Below are 23,688 nucleotides of genomic sequence, written 5' to 3'. Positions count from 1 at the left end.
GGCTTTTGAGCTAATGCATTAAAATTGCTCCCCTGGGCCATCCCTACTCGGGAAGAACAGTGCCATAGCCAAGGAGGTGGTTAAGAGATGTCGCCAACACCAAAGTTACTGAAACCTAAGCCTGAAGCTTAAAGAGGAAGTAAATAAATCCTGAATTTCATCAGCATTCTATCATTTTATTAAGAATCTTCTTCCCTCACTTCATTCCTCAGCCTACCTCCTGTGGGAGGAAAGGAGGATTCTTTAAGGAAAATGGTAGAACACCCTCAATGAACCTGACTGATGGAGACGAGAGTGGGAGTCAGGATCTCTGTTAAGGTGGCATCTGGTTAACAAATATGGCATTCGAAAAAAAAAAAATAAATATGGCATCCGTTCCCCCCAAACTAACCTGGGCAGGGTGAATACTAGGACTGATTTCTAATTTACTTGCCTTCAGAAAATATTCCAAAAATAACATTTGTACTGATGCTTACGTGCCCATGGAGCGTTTTGCTTTAATCATATTTAATCTTCGCAATGAACTCCTGATACAGGTGTTTTTCTCATTCCATTCTGTATGTAGAGAAACAGGCTCAGAGAGATCAGGTGATTTGTTCAGTGTTACATTGAGGTGTGGGAGCAGAAGCAAAAATCCAGGCATTCTGACTCGGAATCCTCGGGAATTTCCACTGCACCACTCAGGGTCTGGAACGTAAGCCCTGTGTGTGCAGACACCCTGCCCATTTTGTTCCTTCCTGTATCCACAGTACCTAGAACAGTGCCTGGCACATTGTAGAAACTTGACAAGTATTTGTTGAATGAATGAATGAATGAGATAAATAGAATCCTTACCATTATTGATCATACCTTCTAAGATATATACTTCATTTATTCAACAAGTATTTATTCAGTGCTTACTGTATACCAAGAACTTAACCTTCCGTATTTATTAACCAGTGTTAATGATCAAAATGTCCTTTAAAAAAAAAACTTGCTAATTGGAATATTTACTTTTTTTTTTGGTTTTTGGTGGGGCGGGGTTTGAACCCGCCACCTCTGGCATATGGGACCAGCGCCCTACCCCTTTGAGCCACAGGCACCACCCAGATTTACATTTTTTTAATATTAGTGCTACTTTGGCAATTTGGGGAGTAGAAATTAAAAGAAAGGATAGTATCAAGAAGGGTTAAGGATGAGAGAAGATAGTAAGACAAGATTCTGACTGAAGGGGAAGAACTAAGGGAAAAGAATGGGACATCCGTCATTTGTATAATAAACACTTTCGATTCTACACTGGACACCAAACAAATGCAGTGAAAGTGTATTGCTCAGGTATTCTCTCTCTCTCTTTCTGGCTTGTTTTACTTGGGAGGGCATCTCAGAGTTTGTAGGCAGTAGCTTCAGTTATGTGCCAAGTTGCTGCTCTCCCTCTGACTCAGCGGCCTTCATTCCCAGGAAATGCCTTTGTTATGCATTTGAGAGACCCCCAATTTTGAGCACTGCTCCCTCCACTCTCCTACACCCAAGGTCCAGAGGTTGTTTAGATAGTGCCTGGTAGAGTCTGCTTAGTGTAATGAAAAGAACACTGAACTCAGGGTGCAGCCTGAGTTTGAGTCTTCACTGCCAGGATCTTACTACGTGACCTTGACAAGTTCCTTCCCCGCTGGGCTTCAGGGTCCACATCTGCAGGAGAAGGGGACCCAGCCTTCTTTATTTAATTTCACTCTGTACTGCTGTTCCTGGGTAGGAAGGCTTTGCATTTGTGTTGCCCTGTTATTTTCCTACAGGAAAAAGAAAACAAGCAAACACAAACAGAAGAAAGAGAGAGTGAGAGAAACAAGAATAACCGTCAAAAGTCACAATTATTTAACAGGAAACCAGTTCTATGTCACCTTCCTGTATTGAGCTCAATGTGCACCATCTCATGTAAAAGGTGTTATTTTTAGGCTCGGTGCACATGAATGTAAATAAGTACTAAAAGCAAAACTTAGGTGCTAACCGCATAGTTGAAATATAAGTGAAATAAACCACCCAGGCAGGACCTTGCCTGTATGAGCAATAAATTTGTACTTTTCAATTGCTCCTCCACAGAAACACGACTTTCACGATGCATATTACCTTTAATGCCTCCCTGTGAGGGAAGGTAGACTCCAGAATAATTTGAGGAAGGATGTATTCCTGTGGGCTGCTTTCTCCGTAACAAAATGAACTTGAAATGATACCCCTCTCAGTTGTGAATCCCTAATCAGTGGCACAGTCCCAGGTTCAATGACAGGTGACATTTCAAAGGGAGAATTTTCATCCTCTTAGCACCAAATGTAAATGAGAGAACATTCACACTTTAAGGACTAGTTCAATCATTTAGAGATGGGAAACCTGAGACCCAGTGGGATAAAATGACTTGTCCAAAGTCCTACAGCTCTTTTGATTTGTGGCAAACCCAAAATTGGAAGCTCCCACATCCCAATTCCTGCCTCATGCCCTCCCTGCCATGTCATTTATTTCAACACAATAATTGTGTACTGAGTGTCTACACAAAACTACCCCCTTTTTTTGTTTAGAGGTTTTTCTTTCTTTCTTTCTTTTTTTTTTTTTTTGAGACAGAGCCTCAAGCTGTCACCCTTGGCAGAGTGCCCTGGCATCACAGCTCACAGCAACCTCAAACTCCTGGGTTAAGCGATTCTCTTGTCTCAGCCTCCTAAGTAGCTGGGACTACAGGCGCCCACCACAATGCCCAGCTATTTTTTGGTTGTAGCTGTTGTTTGGCATACTGGGCTGGATTCAAACCCGCCAGCTCTGGTGTATGCGGCTGGCACCTTAGCCACTGAGCTATAGACGCCAAGCCATAGAGGTTTTCCTTTTTAAGTACTTGGTGTCTTTCTGTCCTGTTAGCCTTTTTGTAAATGACCCTTTCTATCTCCCAGTGTTTTCATTTGCCAATCAAATGATTTCTTCCTGTTTGTCCTTGAACATGGGCAGGAGTGAAAGCTCAGTTTACCATAGCCACAGCTCAGAAAATTTCCAGTGACTCCACAGTTCAGTGAGAGCTCCAGCATGACTCAGGTGCTGGTGCTGTAGATGCAGCTACTGTGGGAGGCTTGTGGCTTGGGGTCTCCACGGGATGCAGCTAAACCCAGTCCAACCCTGCTCGTCAGATGCAACAGCCCCTGCCAGCCACTGGGTACTATAGATTGAGTGAAGTCCAATGAACTGAGTTCCTATGACTCTGAGAGCAAAACTACTGCCCATGTTCCAGAATTAAATGAACACATCTTCTCTAAGCTCTAAGCCCTTTGGATGTCTGTACTTTGACCCCCATCCCTCTCACACCCAAGGGCCTTGGTCTCACTGTTTGCACGGTGACAACTCTTATTAGCTTGGCCTGTTGGTTCTTTTGGGTTTCATCTGGCTCCACTCTTTCTTCCTGGAATTTGAATTTCACAACAAAAGTCGTCCTGGGGGTCTACAGTGGACCTAGCCCTTGGCAAGATCACACATTTTGTTTTGTTTCTGGTGTCTGCCTGGATGATCTAAAGCCCAGAATTTTGTATGATAATGGCTGGCCGAGCTGTTCCCTTCAGAAAACAGCAGCTCTCTTTCCTAAGAGCAATTCCTGGTTCTCTAAAATTACTGCCACGTATGACTGTGTATTTGCTCCTGTTAAAGCTAATCTTTTTTCTCTGAACTCACCTAGATTTTGATGTGCTTTAGCATTTCTGACTCAGCTTTTCAAACCAGAAATAGTTGGGTCTCTTATGAAATTTGTGACTTCATAGAGCACTTGTGCTACCAGCTTTCCTGAGGAGCATTTCGAGTAAGAACATAGAATCCTGGGGCTGGGAATGGTGGCTGGTGCTTGTAATCCCTATACTTTGAGTGGATAAAGTGGGAGGATTGCTTGAGGCCAGGAGTTAGAGGCTCCAGGGAGCTGTGATTGTTGATTCTGCCACTGTACTTTATTTAGCCTGGGTGACAGAGAGAGCTCCTGTCTCTTAAAAAGACAAAAACATGGAATCTGGGGATTTGAAGAAGCCTTGAAATTCATGCGACCCAATGCCATCATTAGGTCCCAAAACCAGTAAATCAAATTCCTCTACTGGTAGGAAATTCATCGCTTCCTAAGGGAGCTCTTTCCATTTTGGTCAACTCTGATTACTTGAGACTATTATGCCAAAATGGAAAGGAACCACCTTCTATGTGGTGAATGGATCTACTTCTGCCCTTTTGGAACCAAAGAAAATATACCACACGTCTCTTTTAGATGCAGCTCTAAAGTAATGTATTTGGAGACCACTGTAAAGTCCCCTCCCCATCTTTCGCCCTTGCCTATGTCCTCTCTTCCTGAAGCCAAACATTCCCAGTCTCCGTGGAGCAGTCCTCACCATGAGCGCTGTTTCATCTGCATCCTTGTCTATTTATTCCTACTCTTTGCTTTGTTCTTTAAGCCAGGACTCTCATCATATTGAAACCTTATTTGGCCCTGGGATGGTGGCTCATGCCTGTAATCCTAGCACTCTGGGAGGCCGAGGGGGTTGGATCGCTTGAGCTCAGGAGTTTTAGACCAGCCTGAACAAGAGTGGGACCCCTGTCTCTACTAAAAAAAGAAAAAAACTAACCGGGAGTTGTGGCACATACCTGTAGCCCTGGCTCCTCGGGAAGCTGAGACATGAGGATTGCTCAAGCCCAACAGTTTAAGGTTGCTGTGAACTATGGTGATGCCATGGCACTCTACCCTGGGCAACGGAGTGAGACTCTGTCTCAAAAAATAAATAGAAGAAGAAGAAAGAAAGAAAAGAAAAATCTTATTTGGTTTTTAAATATCCTTTTGTTGTGGAATCTCATCAACAGCTTCCCACCCATTATTTCATTCATTCATCCCATTAATGTTTACTGTTAGTCACTGCGCACCTTGACAGAAATGCAGCATTGAACAAGTGCAGAGCCCGGACCTTGAATGGTTCCTCAACGAGGGACAAGAGCCATAAATCCTCTTCTGTGCCTAGACCGGCAGGGACACACCGGGGCCATGATTGGGAACTGGGCACCGTTTCACAGAGGAATTGCTAAAATAAGATCTTGAAGGAAGAGTAGGAATTCACAGGGGATGAGGTAGAAGACTGCCCCACATATGCTGAAGTGCATGGAGGTTCAGGAGGGACCCAGGCTTGGGTAACGAATGGAGTGTGGGATGTCCTGAGTGTGGCCTCCAGGGGAGGAAGGGAGGGATGGAGGGAATGGAGGGATGGAGGAATGGAGAGGTGGAGGAACAGAAAGGTGGGGAGCTCTGCCTGTGGCCCAGGGCCCCACACATAACGGGGATTCTCACCACCTTCAGCCAGCACCCACCAAATAGAGAAGTCATTTAGTCAGTTACTATCTGCAAGCCAAACTAAGAGTAAGGGACTGTTTGGGCTGATAAGTTGTGGTTTTAATTTGGGGTTAACATGTAAATGAGGCACGGTTTCCTTAACTAACGGCTTATAGGTTTAGAGGGGTTGACGAATCAGGGAAGTTTGCGTATTTCAGAAGGTCTGGTGACTCTGCTTTTGAAATACACAGCTGAGCGAGCAAACAGAAACATCAGATGATGGAGAGTGAGCATTGGGGTTCCCCAGATTCTCCTACATGGGTGGTTCCCCACTGTGTGTATGCAGTGTCCCCTGCTCAGAGCCTCCGTAGGGCCAGTTCTCACCCCATGTCCAGGCCTGGCTGCCACTGGCTGGAGAGAGAATGGATCTGACACTTTGCCTTTGGGATGTCCTCCTCTCCTCCTGTAGATGTCCCATGCTGCAGCGGGCTTTATGTCCCTTCCAGTAGGGACGCCGTCCGGGTTGAGGTGGGGTGATGGAAGGTCCAGAGAACCTGATTACTGTATCTCTCATTCCTTGGTCAGTAGCCCCCACAGCAACTTTGGAGAGCCCTAGGACTAGTGAATGTTCTATCCTCCCCCCAGATTCTTGCTGAGACTTGCTGTAACTAAATATCCCTGGTTTAAGTGCTCAAGGACACTGATACCACCATCCAAAGCAGCAAAACTGTATTACTTCACCACACTGGAAACTCTGGTCTCCAGAAGTTTATTCTTGTTTCAGAGTGAGTTACCTAAAAGAGCTCAGGTCGTGTCAGTTTAGACTTTAATAGAGACAAGTATTATTGAAAATCAGTGGTTGGGCAGGTTCAGGGGCTCACACCTGTAATCCCAACACTTTGGGAAGCAGAGATGGGAGAATCACTTGAGGCCAGAAGTTTGAGACCAGACTGGGTAACATAGTGAGACCTGGTTTGTGTAAAAAAATAGAAAAATTATCTGGGTGTGGTGATGCATGCCTATGGTTCCGGCTACTTGGGAAGTTGAGGCAGGAGGACTGTTTGAGCCCAGGAGTTTGAGTCTGCTGTGAGCTGTGATTAGGCCACTGTAGTCCAGCCTGTAGTCCAGACAGAGTGGAACAAACAAAGAAGGAAGGAAGGAAGGAAGAAAGGAAGGAAGGGAGGGAGGGAGGGAGGGAGGGAGGAAGGAAGGAAGGAAGGAAGGAAGGAAGGAAGGAAGGAAGGAAGGAAGGAAGGAAGGAAGGAAGGAAAAGAAAAGAAAGAAAAAAAAGAAAACCAGTGGATGTGGAGAGAAGAAAACACTTTTTTTTTTTTTTTGTAGAGACAGAGTCTCACTTTATGACCCTCGGGTAGAGTGCCGTGGCCTCACACAGCTCACAGCAACCTCCAACTCCTGGGCTTAGGCGATTCTCCTGCCTCAGCCTCCCGAGTGGCTGGGACTACAGGCGCCCACCACAACGCCCGGCTATTTTTTGGTTGCAGTTTGGCCGGGGCTGGGTTTGAACCCGCCACCCTCGGTATATGGGGCCAGCGCCTTACTGACTGAGCCACAGGCGCCACCCAAGAAAACACTTTTTACACTGCTGGTGAGACTGCAAACTAATACAGCCTTTTTGGAAGGAAGTATGGAGAATCCTCAATGAACTTAAATTAGACCTCCCCTTTGTTCCTGCAATCCCATTACTAGGCATCTACCCAGAAGACAAAAAAAAAAATCCTTTTATCATAAGGACATTTGCACTAGACTGTTTCTCGAAACTCAATTTATTACAATTGCCAAAATGTGGAAACAGCCTAAATGCCCACCAACCCAGGAATGGATTAACAAGCTGTGGTATATGGATACCATGGAATACTATTCAGCCAGTAAAAAAAAAAGGAGACTTTACAGCGTTTGTATTAATCTGGATGGAGGTGGAACACATTCTTCTTAGTAAAGCATCAGAAGAATGGAGAAGAAAGAATCCAGTGTACTCAATTCTAATATGAAGGCAGCAGATGAGCTAATACAAGGGTGGGGGGTAGGGGAATGAGCAAGTGGGTGGAGGGGAGGACAAAGGGGGATGGACCTCTTTGGGGGGGGACACAATTATAAGAGGGACTTTACCTAACAAATGCAATCAGTGTAGCCTCATTCTTTGTACCCTCAATGAATCCCAAACAAACAAATAAAAAAAATAATAAGAAAGGAAAACTAGGACAGTGCCTGCGGCTCAGTGGAGTAGGGCGCTGGCTCCATATACCGAGGGTGGTGGGTTTAAACCCGGCCCTGGCCAAACTGCAATTAAAAAAATAGCCGGGTTGTGGTGGGCGCCTGTAGTGCCAGCTACTGGGGAGGCCGAGGCAAGAGGAATCGGCTAAACCCAAGAGCTGGAGGTTGCTGTGAGCTGTTGCGCCATGGCACTCTACTGAGGGTAACAAACAGAGACTCTGTCTCTAAAAAAAAAAAAAAAAAAAGAAAGAAAGAAAGGAAAACCAGGGGTCAAGCAATTAATCAAACGAACAGAGTAGTGTGCTGGGCATTGTGAGGGATTCAAAGATAAGTTGGAAGGGTCACAAACAATTCACATGTTCTTGGTTCTTGATTTTTGTATTCTCAAATTCCAGTGCCCCACCCCCACTTTCCTTTATCTTTTCAGGCTGGTGCTTCTGAGTGGACACAGCAGGTGTAACTCCAGGAAATGGCAGACACTGAGGAGCCATGTCCAGGTAATATTCCTGCAGTGTCTCCTCTGGAGAAAATAGGAGCTGATTACAGTCCTGTGGTCTCAGATAGGCTGAGACTGCATTTGATTGGAGCCATCACGCTTTGCTCTACTCAGAAGCTGCTTTCCTATAACAAATTGCAATAGTGAATATCAGTTATTTCAACACTAGCGAAAACAGCTGTTTATGATGAAGTCAACTGTTCAACCAGCCATTAAACTTGCTCGATTTTCTTTTATTAAAAAACAGAACATTCCAAAAAATCACCTTAGCCTCTCTGCAGGTAGCGCATCTCAGGAAGAGAAGGCTGAGGCCCCTGGAATGACATGAGTGGTTTTCCCTAGAAAAGCGGATGTTGGCACAGTGGGGCTGCTCCATCAAGGGTGAACCACATAGGGGTCAGCATGGGGGCTTCCCTCCCTCAGAAGATTGGTGAGGGGGTCTTCCCTAGGACTATGGCAAGGATTGAAACCCTATGTGCAGAGAACCGGGGTGTACATCCTCTCTGTTCTGAGGATTGAAGAGGGGAAGTTTTCTTACCTTCTGGAAACCAGTATTTCTGAGTCAGGAGGTCGTGATCAGCATCTGAGGCATGGGTGGGCGTGCAAATGGAAATAATTGCAATTTGGGGGATCTTCTTGATTGAGCTTAGTCCTGAGGAGTGGATCATAAGTTGTTGTTTTTCTGTATGATCCCCAGCAGTCTCTGGCAGGGGCCTGAATCAGCAATGAACCTGCTGTCTGGGGCTCGGTTCTCAGGAGCGACACCTTGTGGCAACAGGTGAAACAGCAGCCATGGACTGAGTGCTTTTTGGAGCTTGGTTGTCCACTCCTACTGTTCCTTCCAGGATAATTCAGGGGAGAACGCTGTGAAAGGCAAAGGGTTGCTCAAGCATTTATGATCCAAGTTCAGGACATATTGTTCCAGTTATAATTTAACATAAAAACTCTATCCTTACACAGGATAACGCCAAGATGGAGAGTACTTTCTCCTTCCTAAGGTTTGTATCATAAAAATTGTGAAGAAAAAGTTTTAAGCCCTGTTTATCTGACTTCTTAGTTTTTGCTTTCGTTGAGAAATACACTTTTACTCTTTTATCAGATGAATCGCCAGTCCTTATAAAGTTCACGGGTGGCCTTGTCCCTTGTTTTCTGCACATGGCTGAGACTATGTGAACCTTGTTTACACAAGAGTCCCTGGGTTACAAAGTCGACGTCCTGGAATTCTGAGATGCCTTTGGAGCAGAGATTAAAGTGTTCTTCGGCTTGTGCTGGCCCAGATGCCTGAGGAACACGCTCTTTCGTGCTCTTTTATTCTCTGTGTCTTCCTCTCTAGTTCAGCCACAGAGCCAGCAACCTCTTGGTATTTGGTTCCAATGCAGCTTCTAAACCAAGCCAGGGTGAATTCTTTGAATCAATCTCAGTCGTGAGTTAGAATGTCTGAGATAGACGGCCCTAAGCATAGCCCCTTTCAACTCCCTGTTACTGCCTGGGTGTGAGGTGGCAGAGGCCCAGGCTTTGGCAAGAAGCATGGCCCTGCACTAGAATATGGGCTGTGCATTGGCTCCGGAACAAGTGGAATTTGTGCTGGAACAGAGGGAAAGGCTGCCTGAACTGTCTGGGACACGGCATCTGGACTGGCAGAGGCTGGGCCTTCTGCTTGGGCTGCTATCCTGGGTCTCCATGGGAAGCTCCTTTTCTGTGGTTCTGCAGGGAAGAGGGTCTTTTACTGCCGCATTTGGTTTCAGAGCCTCATGACCTCCTTGTATAAGCTGTTAATGTTAATACTCTTGGGGGTCAACTCTTCCCATAACCATTTCCTAAGGCATAAGCCAGCCCCATGAGCGCTGGGTTAGGACCATTTTCAGAAACTTCCACTCCACGGACCCACCCACCTACTGCCCCTTTGTACCAAGGCAAACACCACCAAGAGGTGTTTTCTAAAGCCCGTCCCAAACAGGATGATGGGCCTTCCGCTTCACAACCAAGGGAAACCACTTGAGGGAATGAATCACTGCAGAACTGCACAGACCTGCTTCTCCGTGATGTCTGTTCTTGCCTACATAAAGCAGCTGCTAAGGTCTCTCAGTGAGGAAGTGAAAAAAATTCCCCCATATTTAATTTCCGAAGGGCTTCCCTATTATAGGGTACCATGCAAAACTCTTGTAACATTTATATTTGTATCAGATCTCTCATTTTGCAGATGAGGAAGCTGAGGCTCAGGAAGAAGAAGGGACTTGCCCTAGCCACATGGCCACTTGGCATTTGTTGAAAAATGTCCAACCATTTTCACTTCTGAGGACTTCTAAATAAAAACTTTTCATCTGAGGGTATATGTTGGACTGTACATTTTCAAACTAAATGCAAAATGTCCTGGGACTCTGAGAAGCAGGAACAAAAACTGGGAAGATCTGATGGTGTTCTTTTCCAAATGAGTTTAGGGCAGAGGTCCCCTGGACTCCTTAGGTTTGTGCGTTGATAGAAGTGAGACAAAGATGATCCAAGACCTATAATTTTATATAACCTCTGTTTATCTCTAGCTGAAGATGATTTATTTAAAGAACCAGTAAAAAAGAGAAGACGGTCAGATCGAGACCAGCGGCTCCGAGCATTTCCCTCAGTGGAGCAAAGTGCTCTGAAGGAATGTGAGTGCCATGAAACTGTTGTATGGATTTAAAAAAAAAAAAAACATAGTTCTGTTTTTTTTTAATTAATTAATTAATTTATTTTTTAGACAGAGTCTTAAGCTTTTGCTCTGGATAGAGTACCTTGGCATCATAGCTCACAGCAAATTCCAACGCCTGGACTCAAGCAATCCTCTTGCCTCAGTTTTTCTATTTTTAGTTAGAGGCGGGTTCTTGCTTTTAGCTTAGGCTGGTCTCAAACCCATGAGCTTCTGCAATCCACCCACCTCGGCCTCCCAGAGTGCTGGGATGCGTGAGCCACCACACCTGGCATAACATGATTCTGTTCTTTTCCAAAGATGTTAAAATGCTCAGAGGAAGAAAAGGTTAAATTCTGACACAGATCAAACATCTTCAAATGAACTTGTTTCAGCAAGAGAGGCCACAAAGTCTCTGCAGAGATAAATACTTTGACAATTTTTCTGCAGGCAACTGTGGGTAGGAGGGTTGTTAGCAAAATGATCTATTCCTGATTAGAACAAAGACTGCAAAAGTGATTAGTTTGGTGCTTTAGTGAGTGTACACATGATATCCTATTATCTTTTTTCTTTCAGAACATGATAACCTCTGTTAGGAGGAGATTCAGAGCAGCCTGGCTCTTTGGAGGTTTTCAGAATCAATGACTACTCTCTCCTGTGAGCCATCATCTCTAGTGTCAGACAGCGTGCTCCCTTGTTTAACTGGCTTTTCACTTCATTTTACCCACCTTCTTTTTTGTTTTTTTATTGTTACATCATAGCTGTGCACATTAGTGCAATCAATGGGTACAATGTGCTGGTTTCATATACAATATGAAATATTCTCATCACACTGTTCAACGTATCCTTCATGGCATTTTCTTAGCGTATGTAGACATTTGTATTTTGCCTTTACTAAGTTTTGCCTGTACCCATTCTAACATGCACCGTAGGTGTGGCCCCACCCATTACCCTCCCTCCACCCTTACCTCCCCCCTCCCTTCCCCTTCCTTGGCCCTTTCCCCATAGTCTTGTGCTATAGTTAGGTTATAGCCTTCATGTGAAAGCTATAATTTAGCTTCATAGTAGGGCTGAGTACATTGGATACTTTTTCTTCCATTCCTGAGATACTTTGCTAAGAAGAATATGTTCCAGCTCCATCCATGTAAACACGAAAGAGGTAAAGTCTCCATCTTTCTTTAAGGCTGCATAGTATTCCATGGTATACATGTGCCATAATTTGCTAGTCCATTCGTGGGTCAATGGACACTTGGGCTTCTTTCATGACTTAGCAATTATGAATTGGGCTGCAGTAAACATTCTGGTACAGATGTCTTTGTTATGTTGTGACTTTTGGTCTTCTGGGTATAAACCTAGTAAAGGAATTATAGGATCGAATGGCAGGTCTATTTTTAGGTCTCTAAGTATTCTTCAAACATCCTTCCAGAAGGAACATATTAGTGTGCATTCCCACCAGCAGTGTAGAAGTGTGCCCTTTTCTGCACATCCACGCCAACATCTCTGGTTTTGGTATTTTGTTCTGTGGGCTACTCTTATTGGGGTTAGGTGATATCTCAAAGTAGTTTTGATTTGCATTTCTCTGATGATTAAGGATGATGAGCTTTTTTTCATGTGTTTGTGCACCTGTCTTCCTTAGAGAAGTTTCTCTTCAAGTCCCTTGCCCACCCTGAGATGGGATCACATGTTCTTTTCTTGCTAATACGTTTGAGTTCTCTGTGGATTCTGGTTATTAGACCTTTATCGGAGGTATAACTTGCAAATATTTTCTCCCATTCTGAGGGCTATCTCCTTGTTTTACTTACTATGTTCTTGGCTGTGCAGAAGCTTTTTAGTTTGATCAGGTCCCAGTAGTGTATTTTTGATACTGCTTCAATTGCCTGGGGAGGAGTCCTCATAAAATATTCACCCAGGCCGATTCCTTCAAGAGTTTTCCCTACACTTTCTTCAAGTATTTTTATACTTTCATGTCTTAAGTTTAAATCTTTTATCCAGTGAGAGTCTTAGTTAATGGTGAAAGGTGTGCGTCCAGTTTCAATCTTCTACAGGTTGCCAGCCAGTTCACCCAGCACCATTTGTTATATAGGGAATCTTGTCCCCACTGAATGTTTTTAATTGGCTTGTCAAAGATTGAATAACGGTAAGTAGCTAGATTCATCTCTTGGTTCTCTATTCTGTTCCAGACATCTACCTCTCTGTTTTTGTGCCAGTACCATGCTGTTTTGATAACTATCGATTTATAGTACAGTCTCAGGTCTGGTAGTGTGATTCCTCCTGCCGTGTTTTTATTGCTGAGTAATGTATTGGCTATTCGAGGTTTTTCCTGATTCCATATAAAACAAAGTATTATTTTTCAAGATCTTTAAAATATGACAATGGAGCTTTAATAGGAATTGCATTAAAATTATATATTGCTTTGGGCAGTATGGACATTTTAACAATGTTGATTCTTCCCAGCCATGAGCATGGTATGTTTTTCCATTTGTTAACATCTTCAGCTAATTCTTTTCTTAAAGTTTCATAGTTCTCTTTGTAGAGATCTTTCACGTCCTTTGTTAGATATACTCCCAAATATTTCATCTTCTTTGGCACTACTGTGAAAGGAATAGAGTCCTTGACTGTTTTTTCAGCTTGGTTATTGTTGGTATATATAAAGGCTACAGATTTATGGGTGTTGATTTTGTAGCCTGAGACATTGCTGTATTCCTTGATCACTTCTAAAAGTTTTGTAGTAGAATCCCTAGTGTTTTCCAGATATACGATCATGTCATCTGCGAAGAGTGAAAGTTTGATCTCTTCTGACCCTATGTGGATACCCTTGATCGCCTTTTCTTCCCTAATTGCAATGGCTAAAACTTCCATTACAATGTTAAAGAGCAATGGAGACAATGGGCAACCTTGCCTGGTTCCTGATCTAAGTGGAAATGATTTCAATTTAACTCCATTCAATATGATATTGGCTGTGGGTTTGCTGTAGATGGCCTCTATTAGTTTAAGAAATGTCCCTTCTGTGGGAGGCGCCTGTGGCTCAGTGAGTAGGGCGCCAGCCCCGTATGCCGAGGGTGGCGGGTTCAAAACCCAGCCCCGGCCAAACTGCAACAAAAAAATAGCCGGGCGTTGTGGCGGGCGCCTGTAGTCCCAGCTGCTCAGGAGGCTGAGGCAAGAGAATCGCGTAAGCCCAAGAGTTAGAGGTTGCTGTGAGCCGTGTGACGCCACAGCACTCTACCCGAGGGCGGTACAGTGAGACTCTGACTCTACAAAAAAAAAAAAAAAAAAAAAAGAAATGTCCCTTCTGTAACAATTTTCTTAAGTGTTCTGATCATGAAGGGATGCTGGATATTATGAAAAGCTTTTCTGCATCAATTGAAAGAATCATGTAGTCCTTATTTTTTAGTTTGTTTATGTGCTGAATTACATTTATAGATTTACGTATATTGAACCAGCCTTGAGACCCTGGGATAAATCCCACTTGGTCGTGGTGTATAATTTTTTTGATGTGTTGCTGGATTCTGTTTGTTAGGATCTTATTGAGTATTTTAGCATCAATATTCATTAGTGATAATGGTCTATACTTTTCTTTTCTTGTTGGGTCTTTCCCTGGTTTAGGGATCAAGGTGATGTTTGCTTCGTAGAATATGTTGGGTAATATTCCTTCTTTTTCTATATTTTGGAAGAAGTTTAGTAATATAGGTACTAGTTCTTTAAAGGTTTGATAGAATTCTGATGTAAAGCCATCTGGTCCTGGGCTTTTCTTTTTAGGGAGATTTTGTACAGTTGATGCTATTTCAGAACTTGATATAGGCCTGTTCAACATTTCTACTTCATTCTGGCTAAGTCTTGGTAGATGGCGTACTTTCAGGTATTGGTTGATTTCTTTCAGATTTTCATATTTATGAGAGTAGAGTTTCTTGTAGTATTCATTAAGGATTTTTTGAATTTCTGAGGGGGTCTGTTGTTATTTCATTGCTACCATTTCTGATTGATGAAATTAGAGATTTTACTCTTTTTTTCCTGGTTAGGTTGGCCAAGGTTTATCTATTTTATTGATCTTTTCAAAAAACCAACTTTTGGATTTATTGATCTGTTGTATAATTCTTTTGTTTTCAATTTCGTTTAGTTCTGCTCTGATTTTGGTTATTTCTTTTCTTCTGTTGGGTTTGGAGTTGGAGTATTCTTCCTTCTCCAGTTGCTTGAGATGTCCCATTAAGTTATTAACTTCCTCTCTTTCCGTTTTCTTGAGGAAGGCTTGCAGTGGTATAAATTTCCTTCTTAGGACTGCCTTTGCAGTATCCCAGAGGTTCTGGTAATTCATGTCTTGATTGTTGTTTTGTTCCAAAAATTTGGTGATTTCCTTCTTAATCTCATCTATAACCCATCTATTCTTCAGCATAAGGTTGTTTAGCTTCCATGTTTTTGTATGGGTATGCAGATTCTTGTTGTTATTGAGTTCAACTTTTATTCCATGATGGTCTGAGAAGATGCAAGGAATAATTTCTATTTTCTTAAATTTGCTAAGGTTAGATTTGTGGCCTAGGATGTGGTCAATTTTGGAGTATGTTCCGTGGGCTGATGAGAAGAATGTGTATTCAGTTTTGTTGGGATGAAATGTTCTGTAGATGTCTGTTAAGTCCAGATGTTGAATGGTTAAGTTTAAATCTAAAATTTCTTTGCTTAGCTTCTTTTTGGAGGATCTATCCAGCACTACTAAAGGGGTGTTAAAATCTCCAACTACTATGGAACTGGAGGAAATCAAGTTGCTCATGTCTGTTAGAGTTTCTCTTATAAATTGAGGTGCGTTCTGGTTGGGTGCATAAATATTAATAATTGAAAACTCATCATATTGAGTATTACCTTTAACAAATATGAAGTGTCCAGCCTATCCTTCCTTATTTTGGTTGGTTTAAAGTCTATTGTGTCTGCGAATAAGATTGCAATGCCTGCTTTTTTCTGCTTTCCATTTGCCTGGAGTATAGATGACCATCCCTTCACCTTGAGTCTATATTTGTCTTTTAATGTAAGATGCGATTCTTGTATGCAGCTGATATCTGGCTTGAGTTTTTGTATCTAGTCAGCCAACCTGTGCCTCTTTAGAGAACAATTTAAACCATTCACATTAATTGAGAATATTGATAAGCCTTTTGAGAATCTGGTGGACATTTTTAATCCTTTTGTGACTATGAAAGTTGGAATTTGATCAAAATTTTCTGGGTGGGTTTACTTTTGTGGTGGAGGATTACGCTGGTCTTTATGGAGGATAGGTCTGAGAATATCCTGGAGAGCTGGTTTAGTTATGGCAAATTTCTTCAACATGTGAATGTTGTTAAAGTATTTAATTTATCCGTCATAAATGAAACTCAGTTTACCTGGGTACAGGATCCTGGGTTGAAAGTTACTTTGTTTTAGGAGATTAAAAATCGATGGCCATCCTCTTCTAGCTTGAAAGGTTTCAGCACAGAGATCTGCAATTATTCTAATATTCTTGCCCTTGTAGGTGATGTTTTTCTTTTGTCTGGCTGCTTTCAGAATTTTCTCCTTCATATTAACTTTAGTGAAATTAATTATGATGTGTCTGGGGGATGTCTTATATAGGTTGAGTCGTGCTGGAGTTCTGAAATTGTCTGCTATCTGAATTTCAGAACCTCTTGGCATGTCTGAAAAGTTCTCCTTCATTTTCTCATGGAGAAGAGACTCTGTGCCTTGTGAAGCCACTTCATCACTTTCGGGGATCCCTATAAGATGAATATTGGTTTTCTTCTAATTATCCCAGAGCTCTCTGAGAGAGTGATCTGTTTTTGCCCTCCATTTCTCTTCCTCTTTGAGAGTTTAGGAGCATTCGAAAGCTTTGTCTTCAGTGTCAGAAATCCTTTCTTCTGCTTGCTCCATTCTGTTACTGAGGGATTGTACTGTGTTTCTCAGATTTTTGAGGGCTGCAACTTCTTGTCTCAATGTGTCAAAATCTTTGGTTGTTTTGTCTTTGAATTTGTTGAATTCTTGAGATATCTTTTGGGTTACTGCTTGGAATTCTAATTTGATCTTATTTGCTATCCAGATTCTGAATTTGATTTCTGACACCTCAGCTATTTGTTTATGCATGGGATCTTGTGCTGTGTCTGCCCCATTGATCCTTGGGGGAGTTGATCTACTCTGATTATTCATATTGCCAGCGTTTTTCTGTTGATTTCGCATCATGATTGTTTTTCACCATTGCCTCTGGTCGTCCTCAGAGTTAAGGAGGTGTCTCTCCAAGATTAGACCCCAGCGGGATCACTCTATTTTTGCTGGATCTTTGTAGGGAGTGACCCTGTATAGTTCCTCTGGGGCTGCCCCAGCCGGGGAGTTCTGGTTGTGGAAGCAGCTCCAGAGTGTGACACACCCAGATCCAGCAACAGGGCAGGAGGTGGTGTGAACGGTTCTGGGAGTGCCTGGCACCCAGTGACTTTGGCACAGAGAGTCCAAGGCTCCAGCAGTCTCTGGCCAGGAGAAGGGCTCTGCACAGAGGCAGGGAGGGCTCCGGAGGGCACGCAGCTACCAGAGTCCCTGGCCAGATGAGTGGACTGGTGTGGAGGCAGGGAGGGTACAGGAGGGAGGACGCAGGGTTGCACGGCTCCCGCAGTTCCTAGTCAGGGCATGCGGAGGCCCGGTGGGCGTGTGTCGTGAGTTGGGGGTCACAGCGCAGCTCTTATGGAGGTCTGGGCAGCACCAAGCCCAGGAGTTTGAGGTTGCTATGAGCTGTGACACCACGGCACTCTACCCAGGGCAACAGTCTGAGGCTCCAGTGTGCCAAAACCGGTCTCACTCTGCCCCTGAGGGTTAAGGCTGTAAGGCAGCTCAGTCCCCACCTTTAGGCTGCTTAGTCACTAGGTTACTAGCTCCCGCCTGATCCTTGCTCTGTGACCCTGAGGGCGGAGCTTGCCAGGGCAGTTCTCTCACAATGGCTCCCTGCGGCCCACAGCCGAACACTATTAGCTCCATCCGGCTCAGCAGCTCAGTCTGGGGCCCTAGACAATGCCCAAAGTTCTCTGCACTCCTGCTCAAGCTCTCCCCAAGGCAGTTCAACTGAATGCCAAGTCCAAAAACACTGAAATAGTTCACAGGTAAGGCCTTTCTGGTTTGCAGTCTCACTGCTGCTTGTACTCACGGCTGCCAGCGGGATTAGGTTGATCGAACCCACGGAACCACTTGCCAGTTTTCCACTGTTTTTGTCCTCCTCTTGGGGTCCAGAAGTCCCTTTCTGACTCCCTGTACCCTCAAAGGGATGATTATAGGCAGATCCCACCAGCCAGAGATGCCTGGAGTCTTATCTCCCCAGACTCACCGTGCCCTATTGCAGGAAAGCTGTTACTCGGCCACCATCTTGCTCCACTGCCTACCTACCTTCTTTGCAATATTCAACAGACTCCTGCTTTGCAGACCTAGTACTTAATCCATGCTAGGTATCTCCTAGGTAATACATTTCTGTTGATTCCAGATGAAAAACTGGAGTCACGGACCAGAAGGGTATTGAGCAACACTTACCAGAAGCTCATCCAGTCTGTCTTCCTGGACGACAGCATTCCTAATGGAGTCAAGTATCTTATGTGAGTCTGAAACCCGCTACCCTGAAATCGTATGTTGATGTCTTTCCTTAAATGGTTATAGGTGCTTTCCCTCAATAATACAAAGGAGTTCTCAATTAGAAACTAAGCAAACAGGTCGAGAATGTCTGTCATCTGTAGCTGTGGACTGTTATTATTATAACCAAGAGTTGCCATTCATTGAGCTGTCACTGTTGGCAGGTAATCTGCTGAGTACTTCGTATTTATCAGATTTCATTTTTCCCCCAACACCCCTACAAAGTAGGGACTATTATGATCATCCCCATTTTACTGAAATTGAGGCTCAGAGAGGGCAAGACAGTGAGGAAAGTCACATCACTGGTAAGTGAGAGGGTCCAGAATCTGACCTAGGCTGTGCCACTCTGGTCTACACCCCCAGCTATTTGTGTCACCCTGACTGGAAGGACTGATATGGTGCCAAAGCTACAATTTCTCCTGCTCACTAAGGCTCTGTGTTGTTCCTCGTACTACTTTACCTATGCCTAAATTTTATTTCTAGAATGTGCAGCTTCCACAGAACCATAAAGAAAGATGTCTCACATCTGTACAGACATTACAGGGTTTGTGTAGAATTGGAATTACCAGATATTTGTGTATAATCTCATTTGGTCCCTCGGCCGCCTCTGTGTAGTACACGGGGATTAATACTCTCCTCCGACTGGGGAGAGAGCAGAGAAGCAGAGGGGGACTTGCTTAGGGTCAGAGCTCAGTTCTTTTGCCCATTTCCACGCTCTTCACACTACACTTTGATAATCATGACAATGTGCTTTTTGAAACTGATCCAGAAATAGGCTTCTTGCTTTAATTGAAAAGCCATCGTTGGACCCAATCTACATTGGATTATTTGGAAGCACTGGAGCAGGGAAGAGCTCCCTCATCAACGCCATCATCCAGCAGGTGATGTTTCTACCCGTGTCTGGAGAAAGTACATGTACTTCATGCCTGGTGCAGGTGCGCTCAGGCTGCTGTGAGCAGTACGAGGCCAAAATCCACCTTCTCTCTGACCAGGCAAGTGTTTCCTCCTTTACTTCCTCTTTTCCTTCTTTCCTTCCTTTTCTCTTTCCTTCCTTCTCTCCTTCATCCCCCCTCCCTTCTTCCCTCCCTCTATCCCTCCCTTCCTTCTTTCCTTCCCTTCATTCCTTTCTTCCTTTCTTCCCTTCCTTCTTTCCTCTTCCCTCTTTCCCTTCTTCTTTCTCTTCCTTTCTTCCCTTAATTTCTTTTCTTCTCACTATCTCTCAGAGATTAATATTATATTCTGTGTAAGTATAGCTCCTGCCTTTATTGAATGGGAAGAACATATTGCAGAATGACCAAGCTCAACAGAGTAAGAGGGGAGAATGGGGGTTCTAGCCTAGGTCTCAACATTGCTTATTAGGGGACTTCGGGCAAGCCATTTCCTTCTTTAGGTCCCCATATTAGATGATCTTTTATTTCCTGAATATATAGCCCCTGGGCCCCTGGCTGAGGGCAATGGGTTTCTCCTTTGGTGGCCATTTCTGTGTATGTGTCATAAGGGGCATTGCCTTACTCCACCTTGGCAGGAGTGGAAGGAGGAATTGAAGAACTTGACTAGACTCCTGCATGGGACGGAGGAGCTGGGTGGAGAAGAGACTGATGCATGGGACAGGGACGACGCCGTGGAGGAAGCCATCTGGAAGCTACAGGTGGTTTATGGAAATGGTGCGGAAAGTAAGAGCTATGAGCAGCTACTGAAGGTGAAGCCCAAAGGAAAGATTCCCACCTCCAGAATCATCTCCCTCAAGGCAGAAGAGGTAGTGTCAAGATTGTTCTTTTAAATTCTTCAGTTGTCTCAAGTATCATAGTGGAATCTATTTAGGGGACTCGCTCACATACAGTGTTTTTATTAGAAATAAGTTGATAACCAAGTCGGAAGTAGGCATGACCCAAGTTATCTTTCATTATTTATGGCTGCCACATGGAACCTTCTAATGTCTGAATGGAGGAGCTCAGTGCAAAGAAAAGACTATTTACAGTTATCGGAGGATTAACTAGGGATGCTTTGGGCTACAAATGATTTTTAAAAAGACAATGAGTTAAACAAATAGTGGTTTATTCATTTTTTTATGAAGGTAGTTTGAAAGCAGTAGGGGTCTTGGGTCGGTTTAGTGGCTCCTATCTTTGGCTCCTCCGCCTTCCATTGCCCTTACAGGACTTTGTACTTCCTCCTCAGGCAGGAGAGCTGTCGGACAAGCTGGACCCCTACATCCGGACCCAGAGGAGGGGTTGGGATGGAGAGTCAGCTGAGGCTGGAATCTGGCCCTTGATCAAACATGTGGAAGTGACTCTTCCGAAATCCGAGCTGATCCCAGAAGGGGTCACGCTGGTGGACATCCCAGGCACAGGCGACTTCAACAGCAAGAGGGACGAGATGTGGAAAAAGGTGTTTGTCTTTTGTAGGGCTTCATTTTCTCTTTCCTCAACTCCTCCACCCTTTCCAAAGCAACAAAGCTTGCTCTGCCTTCAGCTGCAGGGGTTTTTTTTTGCAGTTTTTGGCCGGGGCTGGGTTTGTATCCACCACCTCCGGCATATGGGCCAGCGTCCTACTCCTTTGAGCCACAGGCGCCGCCTAAGCTGCAGGGGTTTTTTGAGTTGATTGGAAAATAATTCTTGTATTTTCTATGTTCTAAGCCATTGGGCAACAAATATCAGGATACAGGTGGCCAGAGAAATTGGAGAGGAAGAATCACAGGGTCAGCTTTGTAACTAGAGCAAGAGCAGGTGATATCTGGGAAGGACCAGCAGTAGAGGGGCCTGGGAGAGGGCAGAGTAAACAAGGACAGACTGGGGCATGTTGTGGCTGGACAAAGAACAGCAGGTGGTGGCCAGGGGAGCTCTGGAGCACAGGGTGGGAACACAACACATTACTAGAGCTATCAGAAGCAGGGAGGTGGTATTATAGGACAAAGGGGGTCCAGCTGCCTGCCCACTGTCAGCCAATATGCAGAGATAAGGATAGATCCACCAAACTTTGTCAGAAGCTGAGTGATTTTGGAGAACCGTGAGAGTAGCCTCTCCAAGACTGTTCTGTTTTTTCATCTCCAAAATCACACTTTTATATGTAAAAGTTCAAAGCAAAGAGCAGATTGACCCTTATTTTAAATAATAATCAGCATAACCCAGTGATCAATCCCAACATTCTAATCCAAAAATTAATCTCCTAAAACCAATTCACCTAAACTACTCAAGACAGGCACCTTTAGGGTTGGAGCTAAATTTACAAAACAGTAAGAATGGAAGACAGGGGGTAAAGATCACTTAGGACCTAAACCCAGCAGACCAGCTGTGTCACGGTGCTCTAGCCTGAATGACTCATTTTCGCCACACATGCTCTCGGCAGGGCCAATATCAGAAAGTGGAGAATAGCACAGCAGCTGCAGAAGAATTCTATTCTTCAAATTCGGCAGATCTGTGCTAAGTGAGTGACTGTGGGCCCAGGGGAGCTTGGTGACCATAGTTTCCAATCACAGTCTAGGGCAAAATGATACAGATAATCTAGCCTCTGCCCTGATTGTACAGGTGAAGAGATGAATGCTTAGGGAGGGGGAGTAACTTGCCCAAGGCCGCGTAGCTTGTGAGTGACAGAATGTGACCTGGAGTGCAGGCTTCTAAGTTTCCAACTGGGGCTCTATCTACCACCCCTGCCCCCAGGACAACCCTGTACAACCCCTCCCCAGTACTTGTCACTTTCAACCCCAGTGTCCTGCCTCTTGGTCAGTGGCTCAAACCCACCCATGTGAGCCTTAGTTTCTGCAAAATCTCAGCTCTTGAGTGGAATCACCAACCCTGATGGGTTCCAGGCCTAGCCAAGAGAGCAACAGTGGCCTGGGGAGGTGGCCAGGCCTCTCTGTAGATGGAGCTGAGGCTGCGGCCAGCTCAGATACATTGGGCAGCTTATCAAAGCCAGCAGACCTGGCTCAAAACATGCTCTGAGGAGGTCAGGCTGAAGGGAAGGGACGGCTCTGCCACGCTCAACTTGGCCTTGGCCCCCTGCATTCTTGTGGTCCGTGATCTCTCCCAAGAACTCACTCACGACTCCCCTCTTTGTGGGGAGAACAGAGCACAGTGGCCCTTCCTGTGTCTCCGGGCTGCCAGCTTTGCCTTTCCCCAAAGCTGCTGTGACTTCCTTGGCCTGGCGCTTGAAGTCCTGTGACTCCAGGTGTGTCACTTATACCTTCGAGCCCGGTCTCCTCATGGAGGAGAATGGAATTATGGGTCGTGGGGTGTCATCCATCCTCTCCTAAGTCCAGTCTTTCTGATTTTACAGAAATACTTGTTTGGGTATCTTCTGTGACTCTGATTTTATCAAATCCTGGCAGTTAGGAACTTTGTGTGGGGCCTGAAGTTTTATCACCGCAACTTTTATGTTAGCAGTCCTTTTCTCATGTTAATAAAATTTTTTTTTTTGTAGAGACAGAGTCTCACTTTATGAATGCCGTGGCCTCACACAGCTCACAGCAACCTCCAACTCCTGGGCTTAGGCAATTCCCCTGCCTCAGCCTCCCCAGTAGCTGGGACCACAGGTGCCTGCCACAACACCCGGCTATTCTTTTTGGTTGCAATTTGGCTGGGGCTGAGTGTGAACCCGCCACCCTGAGTGTGAGCCCACCACCCTCCGTATATGGGGCCGGCACCCTACCCACTGAGCCACAGGCGCCGCCCTGTTAATAAACATTTATTAAGCACCAGTAGTTCACCAGGACCATGGGGAATATAAAGGTGAGGAGGCCCTGCCCCTGCAAGCTTCTAGCCTGGAGTCCTCATGGCCTCCCACAGCCTGATCAGCCAGTTCACTGCCGCTGCAGAGCCCGAAGCTTCTCTAACTTGCTTATAACTGGAAATGGGACAGGGCAGCAGTGGTTACTATTTTCTTGCCTAATCTATTCACATGTAGAGGAAGGTCAGCATAGTATCGTCTGTATGCTGGTCTCTTTACATTTTAGGCCTGTTTACTTCCCTGTAAAGCAAACAGTTCGTCTAACTTGAGAAACGGAAGCTTTTTCAGTAATACTCAATAGAAAACAAATGGTTCATGGACAGGGGTACGGGGCATTGAGCAGATGGTGGCTGTGAATCCTCCACTCCCAATTCAACCAGAGCAGTTCATTTTTAAAAATTGAATTTATGTGATGGAGTTCCTCCTCCTGAGAGGTTACGGACCTGAAGATGAAAGATTATTCCAAGGTGCGAGACGAAAGGAAAAGGGAGACCTGGTGTGTGTGGTCAGTGTGGCTTTTATTCCACCTGGGTGCAGGTGGCATGAATGAGAGGAGTCCACCCGTGGGTTATGGCGGATGGGGATTTAAAGGTTCAGGAGGGCAGCAATTGCAGCATTCCCTCCCCTGGGAGGGACGTGAGCCTGACACTTCCTGGGCGGTCACTGCCGTGACCCTGCCTGGGC

General features: G+C 44.7%; 1 protein-coding gene across 1 annotated transcript in view; it reads left to right on the top strand.

The window, feature by feature from the left end:
• Positions 1–23,688, top strand: part of NUGGC (nuclear GTPase, germinal center associated) — a 51,404-nt gene that overhangs the window by 1,161 nt on the left and 26,555 nt on the right. Inside the window, exons 2-7 of the mRNA XM_053578327.1 lie at positions 7,950–8,019; positions 10,556–10,660; positions 18,143–18,251; positions 19,055–19,277; positions 19,811–20,041; positions 20,461–20,670. Of these exons, the coding sequence (XP_053434302.1) occupies positions 7,992–8,019; positions 10,556–10,660; positions 18,143–18,251; positions 19,055–19,277; positions 19,811–20,041; positions 20,461–20,670 (906 nt within the window). The 5' untranslated portion in view covers positions 7,950–7,991. The remainder of the gene's footprint in view (positions 1–7,949; positions 8,020–10,555; positions 10,661–18,142; positions 18,252–19,054; positions 19,278–19,810; positions 20,042–20,460; positions 20,671–23,688) is intronic.

This window comes from Nycticebus coucang, chromosome 24, assembly GCF_027406575.1.
Source record: "Nycticebus coucang isolate mNycCou1 chromosome 24, mNycCou1.pri, whole genome shotgun sequence".
NCBI classification, from domain to species: Eukaryota; Metazoa; Chordata; class Mammalia; order Primates; family Lorisidae; genus Nycticebus; species Nycticebus coucang.
The sequence above is the reverse complement of the archived record's forward strand: the minus strand, read 5'-3'. Positions and strand labels throughout refer to the sequence as shown.